Source organism: Eriocheir sinensis, chromosome 61, assembly GCF_024679095.1.
Source record: "Eriocheir sinensis breed Jianghai 21 chromosome 61, ASM2467909v1, whole genome shotgun sequence".
NCBI lineage: Eukaryota > Metazoa > Arthropoda > Malacostraca > Decapoda > Varunidae > Eriocheir > Eriocheir sinensis.
The window spans coordinates 3,684,273-3,712,016 of NC_066569.1; the positions used below are offsets into that span (position 1 = coordinate 3,684,273).

The 27,744-nt window shown below is 42.0% G+C and overlaps 2 protein-coding genes across 6 annotated transcripts in view; one reads left to right on the forward strand and one right to left on the reverse strand.

Annotated features, from left to right (window-relative positions):
- LOC126986169 (uncharacterized) overlaps positions 1-27,744 on the reverse strand; it is a 73,803-nt gene that overhangs the window by 24,334 nt on the left and 21,725 nt on the right. For 4 of the 5 annotated variants that reach the window (XM_050842093.1, XM_050842091.1, XM_050842089.1 and 1 more), the window contains 7 exons: positions 25,815-27,744; positions 19,812-19,891; positions 18,020-18,251; positions 16,755-16,898; positions 16,563-16,613; positions 16,226-16,355; positions 15,643-15,739 (listed from right to left, as the gene is read on the reverse strand). The exon at positions 25,815-27,744 is cut by the window's right edge and continues 1,095 nt beyond it. In XM_050842093.1, the coding sequence (XP_050698050.1) occupies positions 15,643-15,739; positions 16,226-16,355; positions 16,563-16,613; positions 16,755-16,898; positions 18,020-18,251; positions 19,812-19,891; positions 25,815-27,744 (2,664 nt within the window). The remainder of the gene's footprint in view (positions 1-15,642; positions 15,740-16,225; positions 16,356-16,562; positions 16,614-16,754; positions 16,899-18,019; positions 18,252-19,811; positions 19,892-25,814) is intronic. The other variant, XM_050842090.1, reaches the window with a different exon arrangement.
- Positions 21,611-24,419, forward strand: LOC126986173 (probable 28S ribosomal protein S25, mitochondrial). The gene is made up of 3 exons (XM_050842116.1): positions 21,611-21,827; positions 22,927-23,031; positions 23,547-24,419. Exons 1-3 carry the CDS (start codon positions 21,741-21,743, stop codon positions 23,856-23,858), a joined length of 504 nt encoding a protein of 167 aa, XP_050698073.1. The 5' UTR covers positions 21,611-21,740; the 3' UTR covers positions 23,859-24,419.

The following is a 27,744-nucleotide window of genomic DNA, read 5'->3' on the forward strand; positions in this document are numbered from 1 at the left end:
TAATTCTTCCACCTCAACTACAATTTTCAGTATTCTTCCCTTGCATCCGTACAAAATGGAACGGTTCACACGGACACGCCAACACACCCTATTCACTATCAGCTTATTTATTAATGCAGACGGAGATGGGGCGAGGGGGTGAATGTACGTATATATGCGAGAAAGACAGCCGATGTGCCGCTCTGCCAAGGACACAATAAGTCATGGGCGTCGTAATGAGACTAACGCCGGAACTGCACACTGGCGGAACATACGAGTGGCGTTAATATTTGGCGGCAGGAGGATGGACAAGCGAGGGAGGCGGCTGGGCTGTAGCGATAACCAGAGCCTGCTTTATGCTCTGGGGTCCTGGGGATAACACCAAAACATGAGGTTAATATAGTCATCCCTCAAATAGTACGGTTTTCAATAGTTCGGTTTCTGTTTTATGTGGATTTTCAGAGATTTTTTTATGATTTTTTAATTTCCCGGTTTTCGATTTTTTTTTACAGCTGAGACTGTTCAAGGGCATAAAAAAAAATATTAAAAAAAAGCCCGCTACTTACTGCTCCTGAATAGAGGTCAAAGGAGTGGCCAAAAAGAGAGGTCAGGAGCAGGATGAGCAGGAAATTTTAAAATCCTAAAAAGATCTTCCGTGACAATGCGCATAAAACCGAAACTGAACTATTGGTAACCGTACTATTTGAGGGATGACTGTACTAAAGCGCGCTGTAACTTTGGCGGTGAACTGTACGCACTCGATAGGTAAGCATGAACAGTATATTATTGTCTTGCACTGCAGAGGTTTGTCGTCTTATGTTAAGTTGTACGAGAGGCTTGAGGGGCGTTGAGGAAGGTCATGGCTTGAGTAATGGGTTAGGCTTTACGATTCCTTACGTAAACGAGCAGTAGGCCTAAAAAATTAAAGGTAAGCGCATTGCAGGGAAGAAAATTGATACTATACCTAGGCCTCTTTTTGGTTTTGAGGAAGATCACGTTTTGAGTACCAGGGCTGTATGCTTCCCTACGTTAACAAGCATAGGCCTAAAAAATTAAAGGTAAGGGCATTGCAGGGAAGAAAATCGATACTACACCTAGGCCTGTTTTGGGTTTTGAGGAAGATCACATTTTGAGTACCAGGGAATCAGGCTTTATGCTTCCCTATGTTAACAAGCATAGGCCTAAAAAATTTAAGGTAAGGGCATTGCAGGAAAAAATTGATACAACACCTAGGCCTGTTTTGAGTACTGGATTATCAGGCTTCAGGCTTCCCTAAGTTAACAAACAATAGGCCTAAAATAATTGCAGTAGGCCTACAATAATTGCAATAGGCCTAAAATAATGGCAGAAGGCCTAAAATACAACTGGAGTAGGCCTACAATAATTGCAATAGGCCTAAAATAATTGCAGTATGCCTACAATAATTGCAGTAGGGCTACAATAATTGCAGTAGGCCTAAAATAATTGCAGTAGGCCTAAAATAATTACAATAGGCCTAAAATAACTGCAATAGGCCTAAATAATTATAGTAGGCCTAAAATAATTGCATTAGGCCTAAAATAATTGTAATAGGCCCAAAACAATTGCAGTAGGCCTAAAATAATTGCAGTAGGCCTAAAGTAATTGCAATAAGCCAACAATAATTGCAGTAGACCTAAAATAATGGCAGTAGGCCTAAAATAATTGCAGTAGGCCTAAAACAATTGTAATAGGCCTACAATAATAAAAAGGAAAAAACATTGCAGGGGAAAACAATCAACATGGGACCGGTTTAATTATGCCGAACACGTTAGCACAAAGTATCAAGTGTCAGATATGCTTAAGATATGTATTAGTTACCGTTTAAGCCTCCTTCAATACGTAATAACACGCCCTAAGGAAACGTCGCATACGCTTTCCGTGTCACGTCTGCGGCAACGAGGACGCACGCTATGATAGGCGCGCGAAGGCTGTTGAGGCCGAGTCCCGTCGCGTGTTTTTAGCGGCGATGGGAGGCTGAAGCAACGAGAAAGGCAGACTCTGTGATAGCCATTGTGACGACCTGTTGAGGCTGATTCCTGACATGGTTACAGTTTTATTCATGTTGACGGCGATGGTACAGAGCTCAAGCAACGAAAACGGCAGACTCTATGGTACGTAATACGCCGACTTGTTGAGGTCCATTCCTGTGACACGATTGTAGTTACTCATGTTTACGGCGATGAAATGAAGCTCAAGCAACAGAGGGCAAGACTATGGTAACTACTGTGACGACTCTCCAAGGCCGAGTTCTGTTACGTGATTATATTTACTCATGTTTACAGAGTTGACACAAAGCTCAAGGAACAAGGAGGCCACGCTCTATGATGGCTATTACGATAACGTTTTGAGGTCCATTCCTGACTCCACAAACGTCAGGTAAATACAAGTGTGCAGGACGCGGGGAATCACCTAACAACACAACCCTTCATCTACAAGTGTAGGTGCACGTTAACTTGTAAAATTTTATCACAACTTTTCTGATATACTATCTTGGTAATACAGTTTCCTGCAAAAGGCATCACCTACTGCCTACTATGTGTATTCCTATGGGTGAGCATTTAGTAGTAGTAGTGGTAGTGACAGCAGCAGCAGCACAGTAGTAAAAGTATTGTTCCCAGGCAAGGCTAAGGCAGTCATGAAAGGAGTGTTGGTGTGAGTGCTGGCAAGTGAACAAGACTCTGCTTGTGTTGTACAACAACACTGTTGTCGTGGTGTGTGAGTCTGGGGCGTGCAGCATCGTGCTCTGGCAACCTGCTGTCACACAGCATGTGCGACATCATGGATAATATAATGATACACATGGTAAACAGTTGTCAGTATGAACAATACAGAGGAGCAATGATAAATACCAACTATAATTGACAGTGTTCACAATGGTGATTCATGTTATTAATACTGACGACTGCTTCCCATGCTCATCATATCACCCACACCACCACACAAGCTGTGACGGCAGGCTGCCGGGGCACCGTGAGGCTCACCTCAGACTTGTGTGTTGCAACTTTAGTGGTTTGTAATGGTGTGTTGTAATCATGTATCTTACATAAACATTTGGAATTTGAAAAAATATCTGTTACTACACACCAGACATAAATTTTATGACACAAGTTTTTGATAATTCATAATAACATGTCTTGTTAAACTGACCTGTTTTGTACATTTTAGGGCCAAGAGTTTATTCATTACAATTTATAATATCAACACCTGTCATCTCCTTCCCCTCCATGCAGTGTGTGTTAATTTTCAGCAAAAGAAATCCAGATCCTTGCAAACCTCTTCTTCCCGGTCCTTCTTTACACATCACAAACATACAAATATAATCTTACTTATAACTCTTCCACCTGTTCCTTGTAGATCACTGAGCTACAAATATATTCTTACTTATAAATTTCTTCCTCCCGTTCCTTAAACATTAGCAATACAAAAATCATCTTTGGCTACAGTAGTACAACCCAATTGGTCCCTTATTTTCTTTGTGTTAAAATTTTCCCGCTGGCTAAGAAAATACATCATGCTTTCTGTGGGGCTGAGAGGTACAAGCCGAGCCTCCTGGTCCCTGCTGAGCTCTATCGTGGAAGATTCCTTTAAGCTCAGCGTTACATGTTTTACGGAGACGAGGCTCATCACAACACAAGCGAGTTTCTCACAACACAGTAAGCAGAGACGAGTGGAAGGTTTACCCGGGATGAGGCGGAACATCGTAACACTCGTAAACGAACTGCCAGAGTCATTTTTTTTGCTGATTTCCATATTTTTGGCTGAATTACATTATGTTAACAAGCATAGGCCTAAAAAAATATAGGTAAGCGCATTGCAGGGAAGAAAATCGATACTACACCTAAGCCTGTTTTGGGTGTTGAGGAAGATCACATTTTGAGTACCAGGGCTTTTTGCTTCCTTACGTTAACAAGCATAGGCCTAAAAAAATATAGATAAGCGCATTGCAGGGAAGAAAATCGATACTACACCTAAGCCTGTTTTGGGTGTTGAGGAAGATCACATTTTGAGTACCAGGGAATCAGGCTTTTTGCTTCCCTATGTTAACAAGCATAGGCCTAAAAAAATAAAGGTAAGTGCATTGCAGGGAAGAAAATCGATACTACACCTAGGCCTGTTTTGGGTGTTGAGGAAGATCACATTTTGAGTACCAGGGAATCAGGCTTTATGCTTCCCTACGTTAACAAGCATAGGCCTAAAAAATTATAGGTAAGCGCATTGCAGGGAAGAAAAATCAATACTACACTTAAGCCTGTTTTGGGTGTCGAGGAAGATCACATTTTGAGTACCAGGGAATCAGACTTTATGCTTCTCTACGTTAACAAGCATAGGCCTAAAAAATTAAAGGTAAGGGCACTGCAGGGAAAAAATGAATACAACAGCTAGGCCTGTTTTGGGTTTTGAGGAAGATCACGTTTTGAGTACCAGGGAATCAGGCTTTATGCTTCCCTACATTAACAAGCATAGGCCTAAAAAATTAAAGGTAAGGGCATTGCAGGGAAAAAATGAATACAACAGCTAGGCCTTTTTTGGGTTTTGAGGAAGATCACATTTTGAGTACCAGGGAATCAGACTTTATGCTTCTCTACGTTAACAAGCATAGGCCTAAAAATTAAAGGTAAGGGCATTGCAGGGAAAAAATGAATACAACAGCTAGGCCTGCTTTGGGTTTTGAGGAAGATCACGTTTTGAGTACCAGGGAATCAGGCTTTATGCTTTTCTATGTTAACGAGCATAGGCCTAAATAATTATAGGTAAGGGCATTGCAGGGAAGAAATTAATACAACAGCTAGGCCTTTTTCGGGTTTTGAGGAAGATCACATTTTGAGTACCAGGGCTGTATGCTTCCCTACGTTAACAAGCATAGGCCTAAAAATTAAAGGTAAGGGGATTGCAGGGAAAAAATGAATACAACACCTAGGCCTGTTTTGGGTTTTGAGGAAGATCACGTTTTGAGTACCAGGGAATCAGGCTTTATGCTTTTCTACGTTAACAAGCATAGGCCTAAAAAATTAAAGGTAAGCGCATTGCAGGGAAAAAATGAATGCAACAGCTAGGCCTTTTTTGGGTTTTGAGGAAGATCACGTTTTGAGTACCAGGGAATCAGACTTTATGCTTCTCTACGTTAACGAGCATAGGCCTAAAACATTAAAGGTAAGGACATTGCAGGGAAAGAATTAATACAACAGCTAGGCCTGTTTTGAGTACTGGACTATTGGGCCTACATAATTTTTCAGCAATTCCCATATTTTTAGCACAATGAATTTTTCCTCCATCCTTTTTGTAGAATTGCCCATGTCATTCTCAGGTGTGAGTGTTCTAAAATGTGCCTATGGAATTTTCTGCCTATGTGATAATAAAAAAATGAGTTTACTTCAATTTCCCGGACTAGAAAAATTACTTTGGCAGTTAGTATATGAAGGTGACGATAGGAAGGGAACAGCAGATAGGAATGCATGGAAGACAGCAGAGTGGAATGTACAAACAGCAGGAGGATATGTATAGCAGGAAAAGTGGAAGGGAGTGGAATGGAAGGGAACAGCAGGATGGAGTGGAATGGAATGGAAGGGAATGAAACAGAGCAGTGGAATGAAATGGAGTGAAACAGCAGACAGAGTGGAAGGGAGTGGAATGGAAGAGAACAGCAGAATGGAGTGGAACAGTGGAATGGAAGGGAATGAAACGGAGGAGTGGAATGGAGTGGAGTGAAACGGCAGACAGATACGTATAGCTGGCAGTGTGGAAGGGAGTGGAATGGAAGAGAACAGCAGAATGGAGTGGAACAGTGGAATGGAAGGGAATGAAACGGAGGAGTGGAATGGAGTGGAGTGGAGTGGAACAGCTTTTTTTTTCGTTAGTTTCCTTTTTTTTTCCCCTAAGAGCTGAAAAAAAAAATGGAGTGGAATGGAATGGAAGGAAACAGTGGAATGAAAGGGAATGGAATGAAGTGGAGTGGAAAAGTGGAATGGAAGGGAGCAGTGGAATGTCATGGAGGGGAACAATGGGGTGGGGTGGAGTGGAACGGCAGACAGAGATTCCTTTTCCTAGATGCTACAAGGTTCTCGGAAGGGACATACCGTGAGCAAGTTAGTGTTTCAAGGTTAATTAATTGGTCTAGTAATGAGGGGACTAACTACCTACCTTGGATGATGATATAATGCCTGGAGAATGTAAGTGGCTGGATGTAAGTGGCTGAAATCTAAGGGTTCCAACATTGCATAAAAAACATGGGTAGGCTTCGTAGTATTTCACGTATTATTAAAAACCCGAGAGCATTTTGTAGTGTGCAGTGTGACTCGTGTGTTAGCGTAATGTTCCAAGTTTCCTAATGCGGTAAACCCCTGTGATATCGCCGTTCATATTGGAAAAGTTGGAAAGCTTCGTTTAGTCGGTGCAACATCTGTGGTCATATGCCGGAGAGACAGAAGGGGGAGGAATTATAGAAGGGACACAACCAACTGATTGATACCTGGCACCCATTCACTGCTGGGTGGACTGGGGCGTAGGGTATCGGAAAAGCCGCCCAAGTTTTTCCACGCGGTTCAGGTATTTCGCGTTTTTTTCTGTATTATTAATTTTGTACGTCTAAAATACTCCTTCCGAAATTGATCTCTCTTCTGATGTTGCACTCTTTTCTCTTTTGATGGTGGAGCAGGGACGTGTGGACTTTTTATTTTTGTTGTTGTTGTTGTCACAGTATTTTGTTTTAGACCCACTGCTGCGTCCTTCGCTGTGAAGAACTGAGGAGGCTTGCAGTGATATTTGTTTGTTAGGGTTGTGTGGTGAATGACTGTCTGTGTATGTTTGGTGGTTCACTCCCGCTCATGTGTTCCATTCCCTCAGGATCGCTCGTTTCAGATTCGCTTGTCTCGGTTTACTCCCTCAGAATGTGACGTAGGTAGCCGATTCAGAGGTTTAACCCGGTAGCAGCGGAGATCATGTTTCTTAACACGTCCGCTGCGATTGGCACAGATTTCGCCTTCACTGGTAGCCTGGTAACATCTACTCCCAGATCTTTCTCTGCATTTGTGGTGGATAGTGGAGTGTTTCCCATGTGGTATTGGTGTGCTGGATATCCCCTCCCAATGTGCATGACTTTACATTTTTCTTCATTGAATTATAGCAGCAACTTTTTGTTCCATTCCTGTAGCTTGGTGATGTTGTAGGAAATCCACAGTCAAGGGGTTAATGGTCCCTTCAAGCGAAAAAAAAAGAGAAAAAATCACCCCTCACACAAACCATTTAACAATATATATCAAAGCATTTGTGATCAGATTATGTATCATCTATTTCGGGGGGTTTATGTCATGGCACAAATTTGGCCCGTTGCTGCTACACGGTAAAGCCACAAATTTGGCCCGTTGCTGCTACACAGTAAAGTCACAAATTTGGCCCGTTGCTGCTACACGGTAAAGCCACAAATTTGGCCCGTTGCTGCTACACGGTAAAGCCACAAATTTGGCCCATCGCTGCTGCATGGTAAAGCCACAAATTTGGCCCGTCGCTGCTACACGGTAAAACCACAAATTTGGCCCGTTGCTGCCACACGGTAAAGCCACAAATTTGGCCAGTCACTGCTACCGGGTTAAGCATTCGCAGCCTGCCTTTCCTGCAGACACCACCTCCAACCTCTTTCCTTTTGCGTGTGTCTTGGCCCGTCTATTGTAATTCCTCAACGGCATATTAAATACATCTAGAAATTGGAACTTGGGTGTTTTGCTCCTTCTCCATCCATCCTACCTATGTTTTCTTAGGAACACTGCCACCCTCAGACCTATATCAATGTTCAGCTCAATACATATGGTTTATTAATATCTGCACTCAAGTCTTTTGGAAGGATTGCGCAATGAACGAGCTAGTCACTTCACCTATGTGGCTATGGGGAGCTGTCTATCTTAGTTACCGATAAAATTGTCCAGGATGTTTATATGATTGAGTGTTCAGCTTATGAGAAAAGAAATATTTGCATTGACTCTAGGCAAATCGAGTGAATGTGGAACTCTCTAGTTTTCTACAAGTTAATTCATCTAGTTATGGAGAGCTGTCTACCTTAGTTACTGTTAAAAATGGCCAGGATGTTTATATGATTGAGTGCTCGGCTTATGAGAAAAGAAATGTTTCCGTTGACTCTAGGCAAATCAAGTGAATGTGGAACTCTCTAGTTTTCTACAAGTTCATTCATCTAGTTATGGAGAGCTGTCTATCTTAGTTACTGTTAAAAATGGCCAGGATGTTTATATGATTGAGTGTTCGGCTTATGAGAAAAGAAATGTTTGCGTTGACTCTAGGCAAATCAAGTGAATGTGGAACTCTCTAGTTTTCTACAAGTTCATTCATCTAGTTATGGGGAGATGTCTATCTTAGTTACTGTTAAAAATGTCCGGGATGTTTATATGATTGAGTGTTCGGCTTATGAGAAAAGAAATGTTTCCGTTGACTCTAGGCAAATCAAGTGAATGTGGAACTCTCTAGTTTTCTACAAGTTCATTCATCTAGTTATGGAGAGCTGTCTATCTTAGTTACTGTTAAAAATGTCCGGGATGTTTATATGATTGAGTGTTCGGCTTATGAGAAAAGAAATATTAGCATCAACTCTTTATAGAACTCTGAGTAAATGTGGAACTGTCGCAACAAGATATTTAGTTTTCTTTTTATTTATCTAGTTATGGGGGGCTGTCTATCTAAGTTACTGTTAAAAATGGCCGGGATCTTTATATGATTGAGTGTTTGGCTTATGAGAAAAGAAATATTAGCATCAATTCTTTATAGAACTCTGAGTGAATGTGGAACTGTCGCAACAAGATATCTAGTTTTCTTTTTATTTATCTAGTTATGGAGAGCTGTCTACCTTAGTTACGGTTAAAAATGTCCGGGATCTTTATATGATTGAGTGTTCGGCTTATGAGAAAAGAAATATTAGCATCAACTCTTTACAGGACTCTGAGTAAATGTGGAACTGTCCCAACAAGATATTTAGTTTTCTTTTTATTTATCTAGTTATGGGGGGCTGTCTACCTTAGTTACCGATATAAATGGCTGAGAAATGGATGACGTATATGAGTGTTCAGCTTATGAGAAAAGAAATATTTATACTAACTTTTGATAGAGCGGCGAGTGAGTGTGAATGTACTCTCTCTTGACTCGTGTATCAGGGTAACGTTCTTAAGTTTTCGAATAATATCTGAAACACTCCGAGTCCTACCTATAGTTTCTTAGCAGTGTCGCCATCCTTACTGAGATCTGCACTTACGTCTTGGAAGGACTGCAGTGAATGAGATACTAGTCTGTTTATCTACGGGAGTCTGTCTACCTTAGTTACCGGTATAAATGGCTGAGAAATGGATGATGTAAGTGAGTGTTCAGCTTATGAGAAAAAGAAATATTTATACCAACTTTTGATACAATGACGAGTGAATGTGAATGTACTCTCTTCCAATGTGATAGCTAGTGACGTACAGGAGTGTTCAGCTTATGAGAAAAGAAATATATTAACTTTTGATAGAGCAATGAATGAGTGTGAATATATATACCCTCTTTCAATGTGATATCGAGTTTTTCACAAGTTAATTCATCTAGTTATGGGGGGCTGTCTACCTTAGTTACCGGTATAAATGGCTGAGAAATGGATGATATAAGTGAGTGTTTGGCTAAAGAGGAAAGAAATATATATACTAACTTTTGATAGAGCGACGAGAGAATGTGAATGTGTACCCTCTCTCGATGTGATATCTAGATTTTCACAAGTTAATTCATCTAGTTATGGGGGTCTGTCTACCTTAGTTACCGGTATAAATGGCTGAGAAATGGATGACGTACAGGAGTGTTGAGCTTATGAGAAAAGAAATATATTAACTTTTGATAGAGCAATGAATGAGTGTGAATATATATACCCTCTTTCAATGTGATATCTAGTTTTTCACAAATTAATTCATCTAGTTATGGGGGGCTGTCTACCTTAGTTACCGGTATAAATGGCTGGGAAATGGATGACGTAAGTGAGTGTTCAGCTTATGAGAAAAGAAATATTTATACTGACTTTTGATAGAACGAGGGAATATTTTGGTTTCAACATGGTAGCTAGTTTTTCACAGAGCCGGGAAATGGATAATATAAGTGAGTGTTCGGCTAAAGAGGAAAGAAATATATATACTAACTTTTGATAGAGCGACGAGAGAATGTGAATGTGTACTCTCTCAATGTGATATCTAGTTTTTCACAAGTTAATTCATCTAGTTATGGGGGGCTGTCTACCTTAGTTACCGGTATAAATGGCTCAGTAATGCTTGATATAATTGTGTTCCGCTTCAGAGGAAAGAAACGCACTCAATGACTCTGGACTGAACAAGTGGATGTGGATGTATTCTCCACTCTGAAACGATGGCTAGTTTTTCAGAGTCAAAATTCACCTAAAAATGAAAGACCCACAACTCATTTTTCTTTGTTTTCCTTTGTTTTTCATTGTTTTTCCTTGTCTTGGTTTGTTTTCCAGGATGCCCTTCTACTGTTTGTCTTCTTTTCATCTTCTTCCTGGTCCTATTTTCTTTTTTTGTCTTCCTTTTTATATTCTTCCTGTTCCTTCATTGTTTTTTTCTTGTGTTGCTTTGTTTTCCAGGATGCCCTTCTACTGTTTGTCTTCTTTTCATCTTCTTCCTGGTCCTATTTTCTTCTTTTTTTTGTCTTCCTTTATATCTTCTTCCTGTTCCTTCATTATTTTTTCTTGTGTTGCTTTGTTTTCCAGGATGCCCTTCTACTGTTTGTCTTCTTTTCATCTTCTTCCTGGTCCCATTTTCTTCCCTTCATCTTCCTTTTTATCTTCTTGTTTCTTTTTTCCAGGATGCCCTTCTACTTTTTTCTTCTTTTTCTTCCTGGTCCTATTTTCTTCCCTTCACCTTCCTTTTTATCTTCTTCCTGTTTATTTTTTCCAGGATGCCCTTCTACTTTTTTCTTCTTTTTCTTCCTGGTCCTATTTTCTTCCCTTCACCTTCCTTTTTATCTTCTTCCTGTTTATTTTTTCCAGGATGCCCTTCTACTGTTTGTCTTCTTTTCATTTTCTTCCTGGTCCTATTTTCTTCCCTTCATCTTCCTTTTTGTCTTCTTCCTGTTTCTTTTTTTCAGGATGCCCTTCTACTTTTTTCTTCTTTTTCTTCCTGGTCCTATTTTCTTCCTTTCACCTTCTTTTCTATGTTCTTCCTGTCCCTTTTAGCTTCTCTTTGTCTTCTTTGTCTTATCTACCTTAGCTACTGATTAAAATGACTGGAAATGTGTTATGTAAGAGAAGGGAAACAGCTGCATTGACCCTTAACCCGGTAACAGCGACCTAGTTTTTTCCCTTGTTTTGCTTGTTTTCCTTTATTTTTTTTCCTTTCTTTGACCTTGTTTTGCTCGTTTTCTTGTTTTTTCCATTGTTTTGCTTGTTTTTCCCTTTGTTTTCCTAATTTTTCCTTGTTTTCCCTTTTTTCCTTTGTTTTCCTTATTTTTTTCTTGATTTTCCTGATTTTTTCCTGTTTTTTCCCTTTTATCCTGTTTTCATTATTTTTCCTTGATTTTCCTTGTTTTTGCTGGCTTTCCCTTTGTTTTCCTCACTTTTTCCCTTGGTTTTCCTTATTTTTTCCTTGTTTTCCCCTTTTCCTCATTTTCCCCTTGTTTTTCCTTGATTTTCCTTGTTTTCCCTTTTTCCTCATTTTTCCCTTGTTTTTCCTTATTTTTTCCTTGTTTTCCCTTTTTCCTCATTTTTTCCATTGTTTTTCCTTGATTTTCCTTGTTTTTTTCCCTTCTAATTTCATCCGAGTCACCGAGCGCTGCCTACCTTAAGCTACTGGTGTGTTACTTCTTGTATTTCCACGGCCATCACAAGCTACATAGAAACAACCTGTGTATAAGCGTCACACTCCCCTGCAACACTGACTCAATCTCTCACTAACAATTTCTCCCATAAAGGAATGATAACAATGGGCCTGGAGATAACGCTGGTGATGAAACAGACACACACACACACACACACACATATATATACTGTACAGTGATAGCATTCTTCTCCTGATTAGAACAATTGATTTATTTACAACACAATGATATGCGGGATTTTTTTTTTCTTCTTCTTCTTCACTGTTTTTCTTTTTTTTTCCCTTGTTTGTCATTGTTTTCCTTATTTTTCCTGTTTTCCTTATTTTTTTCCTTGATTTTCCTTATTTTTTCCTTGATTTTCCTTGTTTTCGTATGTTTCACCTCGTTTATCATTGTTTTCTCTTGTTTTTCCTCTTTGTTTGTCCTTGTTTTTGTCTTCACTTTCCTTGTTTTCCTTTTTCTTTCATTGTTTTCCCTTGTCTTGGATTGTTTCCCAGGACACTCTTCTTCATTTCTCTTCTTTTTTTTATCTTCATCCTCCTCCTATTTTCTTCTCTTTATCTTCTTCCTACTTCTTTTCTTCCTCCTCCTCCTCCTCCTTTTAGCCTTTTCTTATCTTCTTCCTATTTCTTTTATTTTTATTTCCTCCTCCTCCTCCTCCTTTTACTTTTTTTTTTATCTTCCTTCTGGTCCATTAGCTTCTCCTCCTCCTCCTCCTCTTATGTTCTTCCTGGTCCTTTTAGCTGCATCCTCCTTCACCTCTTCCTCCACCTTCACACCCTTTTCCCCCCCTAGGCCAGACTCACTCCCGCTGCACCGAGAGGAAGCGGTTGCGGTGCCAGTGGTGCAGGGCGGGCGGGGCGGAGTAGACGGAGGTGTGGGGGGAGAGTGCTCGGAGGTGGCGTCGGCGGTGGCGGTAGTACTGGCGGCCGCGGGGAGACAGGCCGCCCCTCATGATGGCCATACCTGAAAGACTGGCTGTAGTTCCCTTGTCTGGCCTGTCGAACCCTAAACTAACCTAACATATCACCTGACCTAAGCTATTACCTCCCCTACCATTTGTATGTCCTACCTTAACCTTGCCTAATCTACCACTATTACCTCACTCTTGTCTTCCCTCTCAAAGCCTAACCTAACCTAACCTAACTTATCAATTCTACCTTCCTCTCCCTTGTCTTGTCCCCCTCATAAACTGACCTAAGCTTTTACCTCCCCTACCATTTGTCTGTCCCACCTGAGCCTGGCCTAATCTACTACTGTTACCTCACTCTTGTCTCCCCTCTCAAAGCCTAACCTAACCTAACCTAGCTTATCAATTCTACCTTCCTCACCCTTGTCTTGTTCCCTCATAACCTGACCTAAGCTATTACCTCCCCTACCATTTGTCTGTCCCACCTTAGCCTGGCCTAATCTATGACTATTACCTCACTCTTGTCTCCCTTCTCAAAGCCTAACCTTACCTAACCTTTCACCTTTCTCTGTCCTGTCATAACCTAACCTAACCTAAGCTATTCATATTACCTCCTATTCCTCTTGTCCAACCCCTCAAAACCTAATCTAACTTACCTAACCTATTGATAATTCTTCCTTCACCTTTCTCTGTCCTGTCATAACCTAACCTAACCTAACCGATTCATATTTCTCTTGTCTGACCCCTCGAAACCTAATCTAACTTACCTAACCCCTAACCTATTGATACGTAATTCTTCCTTCACCTTTCTCTGTCCCGTCATAACCTAACCTAACCAATTCATATTTCTCTTGTGTGACCCCTCAAAACCTAATCTAACTTGCCTAACCCATTAATATTACCTTCCGTTCCTCTCGTCTGCTCCTCTCTCTTCCACCTGTGTACATCATAAAAGCAGTCACCCCCCCCCCCTTCTATTCCTCTGACCTTTATGTGAGTCTGTATGACAAAAAAATAAAAAATAAAGAAAACTAAAGGAAATATCTCTGTGTTCATGGAAAGCTGACGACACACACACACACACACACACACCTATGACCTTTAATGTGTGTGTGTGTGTGTGTGTGTGTGTTACAATACCTAAAACAAAAACAAAAAGAACAAAGACTAATTGCCACACATCTAAATACAAAAAGAAAAAAGAAAAATGTTACTGATGCAAGAAATAGTGAACATAAAAGCATTAGTGAATAGAACACAACATTAGTGCAGTAATACAAAAAGACATTCTCATTAATAACCAACAAACAGATGAACACTCTTGCAAATATAACAACACATTATGCTTATCAATAGACGGAAAAATGTATATAAATAATCAAACAGTCGAGAATTAGCGACAAAACGACACAAAAATTAAAATATAACCTAAGAAATTAAAATATAAACTAAGAAATTAAAATATAAACTACAAAACGGCAGAAAAATATATATAATTAAACTGACGTGGGGAAATAATATCAATACGAAAATTATATAGAAAAACAAATAGATATACCTAGCAACAAAATATATATACAGACACAGAGAAATAAAAACACTGGGAAAAATACTTGAAAAACGAGTGAGTATTCGTAAACTAAATCAACGCACACCAAAAAATCGTGCGTCATACAAAAAATATTAATAAAAATGTTGTGGTTTTCGAGACGAGATCATGCCGCAAAAAAATGTGCTTGCCGATAATAATAATAATAATAATAAAAAAATAAAAAAATAAAAACTGGCGGCAGAAAAATTGTTGAGCCAAAAAGGAACGCAAATAAAAATGAAGAAATAAATACGACACAATGAGAATAAATGTTCCTGTTGTTGGTAATGGAACTGAGGATTAATAAGACAAAAATGGCCAGAGAGAGAGAGAGAGAGAGAGAGAGAGAGAGAGAGAGAGAGAGAGACGACTGATATAAACTGTGGCAAAGCGTACGGACATCAGAAAACAATATAGAGGAGATTGTGAGAAAAAAAGAATGGTACAAAAATGAATATAACAAAAAATATGAAAAAAAAACGAATGTAAAAAGCATTGACAGGTTAATTATCACATGCATCAACATTTTGCTCCTGACCTTTATGAACGTATTGGTAACTAAAACAAGAAAAGTCAGGCAAAACAAACGTACATAAAAAAATATATATAAAAAAGGAAAAAAACATATTACACGAGAATTAGAAAATATGAAAGAAAACAAATGGAAAAAAGATGGACTGCACGAGCATAAAAAAATACATAAAAAAACTGAGATTACACGAGAATTAGAAAATATGAAAGAAAACAAATGGAAAAAACATGGATTGCACGAGCATAAAAAAATACATAAAAAAAAACAAAAAAACTGAGATTACACGAGAATTAGAAAATATGAAAGAAAACAAATGGAAAAAAGATGGATTGCACGAGCATAAAAATACATGAAAAAACATAAAAAAACTGAGATTACACGAGAATGAGAAAATATGAAAGAAAACAAATGGAAAAAAGATGGATTGCACGAGCATCAAAAAATACATAAAAAAAACAGAAAAAAACAGAGATTACACGAGAATGAGAAAATATGGTGAAAAAAAGGAAGAAAAAACACACATTACACGACAACACACAGCTAACAAAAGGCAACTGTCAAGAAAAATAAAACAACCCCCCCTTGAAAAAAAATAAATAAATAATACACACACAAATAAATAAATAAACATCAAAATACCGAACAAGCAACATCACGTAATCCACAGAAAACACACTGAATTAATAAGCTCGGGTGCAGTGTTCTTCTATGACATAACTCGACATAACAACAATAATAATAATAATAATAAAAACAACAGTAGCCTACCTTGGGGGTCCAGTCCGGGCATCATCTCGGCCGTCTCCATCATCTCCGACATCTCCTCCTCCGATTTCAGGAAGTCCTCGATGCTGTTACCCCTGACCTGTGTGTGGAGGAGGAGGAGGAGGAGGAGGAGGAGGAGGAGGAAAGAATGATGTTAGGTAGACAGAAAGAAAAAAGGGGAGAAGAGGAAAAGATAAGGAAGAAGAGAGAGAGAGAAAAGAAAGAAGAATGGAAGGATAAAGAAAAGGGAGAAGGAGGAGGAAGAGATGGAAGAGAAGAAGGGGGAGAGAAGGGAGAAGCAGAGAAAATGAGATGTAAGAAGAGAGAGAGATAAAAAAAAGTGTAGAAAGAAAAGGAGGAGGAGGAGGAAAAGGAAGAAAAGGAATATTAAGACTGACTTCATCTAACATGTTTACTTGTTTGCCATTGAGTTGTTTTCTTTACTATGAAAAAACACAACAAACCCCAGAATATTCCCCTCCGTTTTAACACATATCAAGCTAAGGTAAAAGTGCGTCCTGGTTTTACGCACTACAAAAAAATAATTCACACACAATAACAAACATCGGCGGGGTCGGAACCTTACCTCAGAGGGCTTTAGGAACCTCTCGGGGATGCGCGCTAGGCTATCCTGCGGCTGCCCTCCGAATCCCAGGTTGAGCAGGACTTCCACCGGGTCCGCTTGTCGCGAGTCCAATAGGGAATCAATGCTCGACCTGCCGGGAAGCGGAGGGGGGGGGGGAGATGGTTTGTATGACACCCAACCATCCGTTACTCTACCCTGTTATCGTTCATCTGTCTCACGCACGATCACTCCCTTTATTTATTTATTTATTTACTTTTTTCATCATTATCCATCATCACTCATATATTTACTATCTCTCCTTCCACGCCTCTCTCTCCTCCCTCCTCATCATCCTCACCATCTTCTTCCTTCCACTTCACTTATTTTCCTCTTGGCCTTCCTCCATAATCTGAAGCAAGTTTGGCATATTTTTAGTTTCGTTGTAAGGGCAGTGCGTGTGTGTGTTTGTGTGTTTCTGTATGTGTGTGTGTGTGTGTGTGGAGGTCTCGTCACACCCCAAACGTTGCACCCCAAATGTCGTACCCCATACCTGCTGTGGAGGGAGAGGCCGGACAGTTCGCTCTGGAAGGATGATTGTTTGTCTCGGAGCGCGGCGAATTGCGAACGTCGACCCTCCACCCCCATGCGCTGCTGCTGTTGCTGGATGTTGGCTACGTCACTCAGCGTCAGGGGCCTGGGGTTAATATACACATTGTTGGGTTTAATATATCATGAAAACTCTTACTTATATTCATGTTTTCCTTTTTTAATAATACACAAACACATGATAAGGAAGGGACAGAGAGAGAATGGTTAAGGAGTTTGCCATACATGATAATTAAACAGAGATGAGAAAAGAAACAGACAGACAGACAGTGCTACATGAAAGCCCTATCAAGAATGAATTTAGTTAAGATGATTTGACAGACAGGCAGACAGACAAACAGACAGACGGGAGGAGGGAAAGAACTGGGCGAGAGACAGAAAGAGAGTTACACAGACAGACAGACAGGCAAACAAGAGGAAGGCGGTGGCTGAGTGGTTAGTGTGTGGGCCCTGCATTCACCGTGTGCTGGACGGTGCGGGTTTGAATTCCCACGCTACCACCAGGGATTTTTCAGTCACAGCCGAGTGGCCTAAGACTATCCACATGCTGTCCTGAAGTCCACCCATCAACCCGGACTCTAGAAGAAACCGTCCAAGTGAATCAAGAAAGAAAACCTACCAAGCACTATAGGTGAACACGTAAAAATAAAAAAATAAAATAAAAAAAATAATAAAAAAATCGGAATAGCAAAAGTTATGTAGACATATATACTAACAGACAGACAGTGAGACAAACATATACTAGGACATACAGACAAAGACAGACCAGGAAAAACAGACAGACAGACACAGAATCATAGTGAAAATTCAACGCACACTCATTCCTATATATTTACAAACCTACACACACTTTTTACAAAACTCCCTCACTTATCAATACACTGTTTATCATCATTACTACTGTTTTTATATCGTCTATGTGTTACTACTTATTGTTGCAAGCATTCATTATGTATCACTTCTTCATCCAGTGTTAGCATTCATCATTGCAAGTCTATCTAATTCTACTACTATATTCATCACCTCTAATTTACTGTTGTGCTTTTATCCATTCATCTCTTTAGTTTTTTTCATTGACGACTTATTTACTTCATTCCCTGCCACTCCTTTCATCCAATCACTCTATTCTTCCTCCTTCATTCTTCCTTCCCACCCATCTTTACCCCTTCACTCATCCTTCCTTCACCCGTCACCCATCATCCTCATTACCGCGTTGACACAGCTCCTGAGGCATCCGTCCTGGTGCTGAGGAGGCTGTGGCTACGCTGGCGGCCTGGGATGGGTCTGACGGCAGCGGCGGCTAATAACATATTCTCTGGATGGCTGCTGCGGCGGACCTCTGGGTGGGAGGCGGTGGCGGATGTCGTCTTGAGGGTGTGCGTGGTGGAGGCGGGGGCCGAGGCAGTTGAGCTTACACCCACGGAGCCGCACATGAGACCAGCTGGAGGTATACATGCACACACACACAGACACACACACACATATACTTGGGTTAATATATAGATTGTTGGGTTTAATATATCATGAAAAATCTTACTTATGTTCACTGTTGCCAGATGGTCGTACTCAGAGCATAGTATTTACTGGTTTCTGACGCCTAACTATTGCCAAGAAACATCAGAATCTTACTCTTTTAACCCGGTAGCAGCGAAGGGGCAAAATTGTGGCTTTACCGTGCAGCAGCGACGGGCCAAATTTGTGCCATGATATAAAACCCCCCAAAATAGATGATACATAATCTGATCACAAATACCTTGGTATATATTATGAAATGGTTTGTGTGAGGGGTGATTTTTTCTCATTTTTCTCGCTTAGAGGGACCATTAAGAAACATGATCCTCGCTGCTACTGGGTTAACGATAACTATAAATGAGTTTTGCTATTGGAGCCCAGAACAATTTTGGGGTAGGAAGTCGGGAAATATAATCGGCTGAGTATGACAATCTGGCACTGTTGCTTATATTCATGTTTTTCTTTTTTAATAATACACAAACACACGATATTTTATTTTTTGGGGGTATTTTTAGTTCATTTGTAAGTTAATTTCTACTGATGTCCATGTCTTTCTTTAGTAATAAACACACTTGATACTAGTTTTATTTTATTTATTTATTTATTTTTATTTCTAGTTCATTTCTACAGTTTTTTAAATATACTACTTGTGGTTGTTGTTTTTGTTTTTATATATATTCAGACATAAGGTTATCATTATTATTATTATTATTATTATTATTATTATCATTATTATTGATTTTGGTATTTCTAACTCACTAATATATTCCGACAAAAGTTTTATCATTACTATTATCATTATCATTATTGCTATTGCTAGTTCACTAATATAAAGAAGTGTTAATTTTCATACTTATAATAGACAAATAAACTTCTAATCATTCATATAGAAGCACACACACACACACACACACACACACACACACATACCATTAATTATTTTTTGCATTACTAGTCCATTCATAAAGTCCTCTAATGTCACTAACACTACTTGGGGTCATTAATGTGGGTTATCTACTTCGATATTCCCACTACCATCTTTCTTGTGTGTGTTTTATAAGGGTAATGAATATCTCTTAACTGTTTGCTCACTAAAGTACAGAATCATTACTGTTAACTTCGTATTTCTGTCTATGTACAAAACAGATAGACATTCATGCATTCATTAATTAAAATCACTCTACACGATACTTAACTTCGATGCATTCATCTATTATTCACACACACACACACACACACACACACACACATACATACACACAAGCTCTCATCCATTTGACCTTTTAAAATTTCACACACATATGAAGAGAAACCAAAACTTGCTGCCTGACCGTTCACACACACACACATACACACACTGACACACACACACACACACACACGATGACCCACCCTCTCAACACAACACAGCACAGGGCCCAAGACAAGCGTTGCATGCAAATCAAACATTCCGACACTTGCAACACATTAAAGGGGGAGTTTAGCTTACCCTCGGCCCCCAAGTTGAGGCTGTCCTCCCCCGGGTCCTCTCCTTCCGCAGCTCCCCATGCGTCCCCCTCCTCCTCCACACTGTTAAAGGGAGAAGAGCTGTTACTGCCTGCTGCATGAGGGAGAGGTGAGGGTGTCGGTAAATTCAATACAGGTTTTACTTAATACTGAAACTTTCCACGTAACACAATAATCTGCCTCCCTCCTCCTCCTCCTCCACACTGGTGATGTTACTGGATGCTGCACTGAGGATTAGGGAGCGAGACAAAGCGAAGAGAGAAGCAGGGTGTTAATGTATTATGTCCATATATATATATATATATATCATACATGTATGTATATATAAATAAATATATACAGTATGTCTATTGTGTCTTTGGGTATATTGTCTATGCATAGTTTATCTATTGTGTGCAACAGTGTCTATTGTTGATATATATACACATTATATTATTAGTGCACACACGTGGCGGTCACAGCACACATACTTTGGCACCATGGCGCGGCATGTCACGAGTGGAGGCTGACCCCGCTACATCCTCGCACTGGTCCCGCCCAACACAGACTGAGGTGCGGGGCAGGGACGCAGCGACACAACAAAGAGGAGAAAAAACGGACTGCAAATAACAAAGCTGTGCAAACTAAGTTCAGAAGCCCTAAAACAGCTGACTCGGAAAGGAAGACTTGGCGTGACCCTGAGAGCGTTATGCAGGAGTACGATTATTAAAGTTTCCTCGTCTAGTTATCCTTCTCTTCTACTTTTCACTATGCGATTTGACTGTTCATGCTGATAGTTCTTTGCTTGTCATGCGATATATATATATATATATATATATATATATATATATATATATATATATATATATATATATATCTATATATATATATATATATATATATATATATATATATATATATATATATATATATATATATATATATATATATATATATATATATATATATATATATATATATATATATATATATATATATATATATATATATAATCGCCTCCTCGATCTGCGCTATCTACGTAAAGTTGTGGTATCTTTCCATTTCCTTTCCTTTCGTCCTTACATCACTCAAGTGGAGTTGGCAGTGTACTATCTCTCCCGTGATATATTGGGTCGTGTTTTGAAACATCACAAGGTTGGTCCCGGAGCAACATTTTCTCAACAAATGTTGACCAGCAGTTGACCGCCAAAACGGCTTGATGCAACACGGAAGCAACTTGTGACGTATTAGTGACGTCTCTTCAACAAATGTTGACGGCGAAAATTCGCCTATATTTGACAAGGCTTTCGTATGAGTTGAGGGCATTTCCACTAATAGTTTTATGACCCTGGTGGTAGTGTAATTCACCACGGCCTGATCACGTGTTGGACGCGTAATCGCCAGCAGGTATCCTCCCGACATGAGCAAGTGCTCTTTTATCGTCGATCTCTGGGTACTGCCAGGACCTCACACACCACACACCCCATCCCCCTGGCTCAAGGACTCCTAGTCAACGGAAAGAATCCGGCCTGAGCGGGCTCGAACCTCCGCCTATCAGGCCGTGAAGCCTGGCAGCGGAGAGCTCTAACAAGTTGCGCCACGGAGTGTGTGTGTGACCCTTCTTCTGTACCGTGAGCCTAAAGAAACACTCAAGAGAACCCGACTGACCCCTCTTTTGCCTTTAGAAATAGCTGTTGTGAGAAATCAAAGTGTCTTATAATACCGGCCATTGTTCGCCTGCACCCCTAGAGGACAGACAGATATAGCGCCATTTTGAGCCTCCCGCCACACGGCCGCCGCTGCGCACGTGTCGGCAGCAGCAGCAGCTGATCACCAGTTTGTTTACATCCCCGGCGGCGGCAGGGCGCGAGGCACGGCACCTTCATCCCCTTTGCTTCCTCCCCGCGTGGCGTGGGGCGCACACTAGGCCGGGATGCCGTTCATGAAGGGCCGAGCGCCCATCAGGCGGACGCTACAGTACCTCCAGAACTCCAACCTGGTGCTCAAGGAGAGGGTCAAGGTACACACACACACACGCGCTCAGCCTGAGGTTCGAGCCAAGCTCAGGGCGATAGTTTTTTTCTGGTGCTAACGAGCGGTTACTCTTCCCCTTGGGCACGGGGGCGGGGGTGGGGGTGTAGTAGTATAGTCTGGCTCGGCTAAGCGTGCGGTTGGGGGGTTCAGCGTAGGGGGTCCCCTTGTACAGCCTTGCCGCGTGTCTCCCAGCCCGCGATGTAGAAATGTTCTAATTATAAGTAAAACCATGGCAAATATGATCAGCAAATATGCATACACATTTAATCTTCGTATTATAACATATGAAAGAACAGTTAACTTATTGTGGATAAGATATTTATAAGCACATAAAAAGACGTGGCATACATATTTTACAGTTGCTAAAAAAAATGCTATACTTATTATTGAGTTTCCCTTTCATTTTGAGATGTGTAAGTAGTTTCACAATTATATTTAGATTATATTGTGAAGGAATGTACGTTAAAATAAGCTGACATAAGTAAAAAAATACATTTAAATCCTCGTGATGGTAATGCCATGAGAGAGAGAGAGAGGCAACCAACGTGGGGTTAAAAACGTGGCAACGCTGTACTCCTGCTTGTTTCTCATAGGGCACAGACAGTCGCACTTTAAGGTGAGTCTTACTATAGTGCCGGACCGGCATGAGGGGAAAGCCTCCCCAACTCAATCATGAAGGGTCGTCTGGCTGAAGTGGCTTTCTCACCTCACTGGTCGTGGGTTCGATCCCAGGCGACAGTTAAACCCTTTCCGGGTCTGGATTAAATCCTCCTGGGTTTCGTGACACGCAGAGGTCATGTGACACTATTGTGAGTTGGGATTTGGGCAATACATGGTGTGAGAGGGTCCCAGCAGTACCCAGAAATCAGCCATAATGAGCCTTGCTCCAATTGGGAGAGTACTTTCTGACAATGATGAGTCCAGCTCGTGATCAGGCTGTGGTGAATTACACACACATTGCACCTTTCAAGACCAGTTTCGTTTTAGTTACTTCTACATATATTGTCTTGCTACTTTTAGGGGGATGTTCATTCTGGGTAAAATGACATTGCTGAACATATAACAACCCCTCTCCCTCCCGGCAGATCTTCACGGTGAACTACAACGTCAACAGCAAGCACCACGAGGGGGCGAGGGACTTTGTGTTCTGGCACCTGGCGCAGCTACAGTACAACAACCCACAAGTGCAGGTCACCAGGAGTAGCATTTGTACACTCAGACTTTTTCTTTTAACCTGGTAGCAGTGATGGGCCAAATTTGTGGCTTTACCATGTAGCAGCGATGGGCCAGATTTGTGCCATGATATAAACCCCCCCCAAATAGATGATACATAATCTGATCACAAATGCTTTGATATATATTATGAAATGGTTTGTGTGAGGGGTGATTTTTTCTCATTTTTCTCGCTTGGAGGGACCAATAAGAAACATGATCCCCGCAGCTACCGGGTTAAAATTTATCTTTTAACTGATATCTCCTCTTCTTTTGACCAATATCATTTTCTTCTTCCTCTTCTGGCCCATCTCTCTTCCTCTTCTTCTTGTTATCTTCTTCTTCCTCTATTGGGCCATATCTTTGCCTTCTGATTTATCTTTTCTTCTTCTGACCTATGTATCTTCTTGTGACCTACATCACTTTATATCACTTTATGGGTCTTTCTGCATTGATTATCTAATGCTTTTAAATCTCTCTCTCCCCCACGCAGGTCAACACTTTCAAGAACCTCACACCGACCCCATTCATTCGTGTCTTCTTTGAGAACGGGGAGGACGCCCTGGTCGACTGTGACTCCCGGCCGCTGAAGGAGATCCACAGCCACGTCAAGAAGGTGTTCTGCAAGACGGACAAGAAGCTGGCGGAGGAGGCGAGGGAGGCGCAGAGCAACCCGGCCAACTTTGGGTGGGGGTGCGAGCGGCAGTGTATCTGTGAGATGCCCGGACAGGTGCCATGCCCGGGCGTGGTGCCGCTGCCCAAGCCTATGCGAGGGAAGTACAAGTTTGGGTTTGCGGTGGAGTGAGTGAGTGTGGTGGCGGGTTGAGGAACGGTTGGACATGGGATGGAATAGAACGAGGCTTTTCTTGTGTTAATAGAGCGAAGATGAGTTCCTGGGGCCAGCATGAGCCAAGCAAGATGGCGCCACTATAAACACTTGCCTGCACTACTAACAGGCTGGGGTTGACAATCAGGCCCCATCAAGAAAGCTTATCGGTGCTACAGGCTGAACGTAAAGAAGTAAATAATAATAAAAAAATGAATACGTTGTCAGTTCTTTTTTTTTAATTGCCTAGGTAATAAATGCTGGATACTAAGGACTTTTTCCACCCTTAGGCAGACAGACAAAAAATAAATAAATAAATAAATAAAAATACGAAAGGATCTGTCTGTCTGTGAACCAACTTGTGACTTTGTTATTGTTTTTGAATGGGTATATGCAGAGAATAAACAAATTACCTGTCTTAAAACAACATGTGTGAAGTGAGTGTGTGTACCTAATGTAAATAGACGATATAATTTTAATTTACTTACCTCGGACTCCTTGAGGGAAATCTATAGAAATAATAAAGAACGGTTTGTTACATTCATCGTTTGAAGCCCTAACTTTACTATTTTTTTTACAGCAAAGTGTGAAAATACAATACTTTTCTAACTAACTATGTCCTAAAAGCTAAAGTAAAAGAGCAAAACTAACCACAAAACTTAATAAATACTAACTACTAACACAACATTTTTTATATAACTTCTTACGAGTGAGTTTCAAATATGTCACCTTAACTCTGAAACTCTAACACTTGTCACTAACTACTGTCCCCAAAAATAGAAGTAGGAAGTCAAACTGGCCACATAGCTTAATGAAGACTAATATGACGCTTTTTATATAACTTTCTACGAGTGAATTTCAAATAACGTCACCTTAACCCTATGGAAATGCAACCCCTCTAACTATCTACTATGTCCCCAAAAATCAAAGTAAGAAGTCAAACTGGCCACATAGCTTAATGAAGACTAATATGATGCTTTTTATATAATTTTCTACGAGTGAATTTCAAATAACGTCACCTTAACCCTATGGAAATGCAACCCCTCTAACTACCTACTCTGTCCCCAAAAATAGAAGTAAGAAGTCAAACTGGCCACATAGCTTAATGAAGACTAACATGACGCTTTTTATATAACTTTCTACGAGTGTTTCAAATAACGTCACCTTAACCCTATGGAAATGCAACCCCTCTAACTAACTACTCTGTCCCCCCAAAAATAGAAGTAAGAAGTTAAACTGGCCACATAGCTTAATGAAGACTAACATGACGTTTTTTATATAACTTTCATATAACTTTCTACGAGAGTTTCAAATAATGTCACCTTAACCCTATGGAAATCTTACACCTCTAACTACTCTGTCCCCAAAAATAGAAGTAAGAAGTCAAACTGGCCACATAGCTTAATGAAGACTAACATGACGCTTTTTATATAACTTTCATATAACTTTCTACGAGTGTTTCAAATAATGTCACCTTAACCCTATGGAAATCTTACACCTCTAACTACTCTGTCCCCAAAAATAGAAGTAAGTTAAACTGGCCTTATAGATTAACCCCTTGACTGTGGATTTCCTACCAAAAGACCTCACCAAGCTACAGGAAAGGTGCAATAAGTGGCTGCTACAATTCAGTGAAGGAAAATGTAAAGTCATGGATCTTGGGAGGGGAAATCCAGCACACCAATACCACATGGGAAACACTCCACTATCCACCACAGAAGCAGAGAAAGACCTGGGCCTATATGCTACAAGGCTACTAGTGCAGGCGAAATCCATGCCAATCACAGCGGATGGGTTAATGAATACTGCTTAACTCTGAAAACCCACAATTTCTAACTAACTCCGTCCCCAAAAATGAAGTAAAAAATCAAAACAATCCACGTAACTTCATATATACTAATACGCCATTTACAAAATCTTCTGTTAGTGTCTTACCTGCTTGGGTGCGGGGGAAGGGCGGCCACCCACTCATCCACCGTAATGGGGGACTTGGGTGTGGGGGCTCTGGGGTGGGTGAGATGCGGTCCACCAGAGTGCGAGGAGTCCAGATGCGTCGACGAAAATCCAACGCCCTCCAGGGAACATCCACCCCAGCCTGACGTCGCACTCCCGCTCTCCTGAAGGTGGTTTGGGGTCCCCGTCGCACCCTCGCCCTCGCTGTCCCCTCTGGCCACTGTGATCAGGATACGGGGCCCAGCACTTGATAAGGTCACCTCAACGCTTTCCTCCTCCTCTTGTGTGTCGCTGCAAACTCGACGGTCGAAACTACCTCTGGCGTTACGTTCGGTCGCCCTGTCTGTTTGTGCGATGTCCCTTTCTTCCACCTCTCTGTCCTCCTCCTCCTCCTCCTCCTTGGTTGCTTGAAAGGGTTGAACGGGTATGCCCATGTCACTACTTTCATCGTCACTTAATATTCGGGTACTTTCAAGGTCATTCTCAACAGGTAACCTCTCCTCCTCGTCCTCGTCCTCCTCCTCCTCAGCGTCAATGTCCCGGTCACTATCATTACCACTCGCTCTCAGGCTGTCATGCTCACTATCAATATCGTCACTATCACATGGTTCCGTCGTCGCCCCTTCAGCACCTGTTACGAGGGGGTGTTCCGCAGGGGTGGGGGGGCTCGCCGGCCGCCTAGGTTCAGGTTCACTACGTTCACTGCTTTCCGAGGTCGCACTTGTGTCCTCTCGGTCCTCACTCGTAACGTCCCTTTCCGAGCTTTCCATGGTGTGTGCGGTTGAGCTAACGTCTTCCTCATATTGCTCTATACCATTATACATCACTCTCTCCTCGTGAAATACCTCCTCCTCCTCCCCCTCTGCATCCTCTTCCTCCTGTTCACTAGTAATGGAAGGGTGTAGGAAGTCACTGGTTGGAGGATGTAAGGGTTCTTGTAGTGGGGGTTCCTGCAGCTGGGCTTGTGGTGGTAGTGTGTGGGGCATCCCTGGAGCCATGCCTACTCTGCCTGCTATGCTTGCCACGCTTACTATGCCTGCTGTGTCCTCTGCTGGCCTTGTGTCCGCCGCTACACTGCTATAGGTGGTGGCGGTGGTGGTGGTGGTAGTGTCACCTCTCAGATTATCTCCCGCACTGACTTCATTTCCTGCTGCCTGACCTTGGCTGACTCTCTCTGGGATGATCTGCCTCTCCCCCCACTCCTCCTCTGACCCCTCCTTCTCCTCCTCCTCCTCCCTTCTTCCTCCTCCCGGGTCTTCCTCTTCCTCTCCCGTGGGTGGGGGCGCCGCGGTGGCTGCCTCCCCGTCCCCCCTCCCTGCAGATGTCCTCACAAGGGCGTCGTCCACTTCCCTCCTGCCCGCACTCACGTCCCCGTCACTGCTGTCCCCTTCACGCCTGTCCCTCTCCCCTCCACTGGCGCTCCTCTCACTCTCACTCTCGCTGACCCCTCGCCCCCCACTCTCACTCTCACTGGTTCCTCTCATTGCGACCTCACTCCCACAGGGGTCCGCCCTGCTCTCACCGCCCCTCTCACTCTCGCTGGTTCCTCCCTCTCCTCCGTCACTCTCGCTGGTCCCTCCCCCCCCTCCGTCACTCTCACTCTCGCTGTGGTCCGTGTGGCGGGGGTCGCCGCTCCCCGCCGCCGCGTCGCCGTCGCCGCCGTGCCGCGCCGCCTCCTCGTGCACAATGCCGCTGTCGCCGTCGCTGGACAGACTTACGCTGTCCGCCGGGGCCTCGGCAGGCACAGGGGGCTCGTCGCCCCCCATCATGGACTCGTAGAAGCGCCGGCGGGATAGCGGCACCGGCGACTGTAGGGGCGAGGTGTGGGGGGACGGGGTGGTGCGGGAGGGCGGGGGACAGGCCGGCAGGGGCGGCGAGGGTCCCGCCTCCCCCGCCGCCAGGGTGGGCCGTT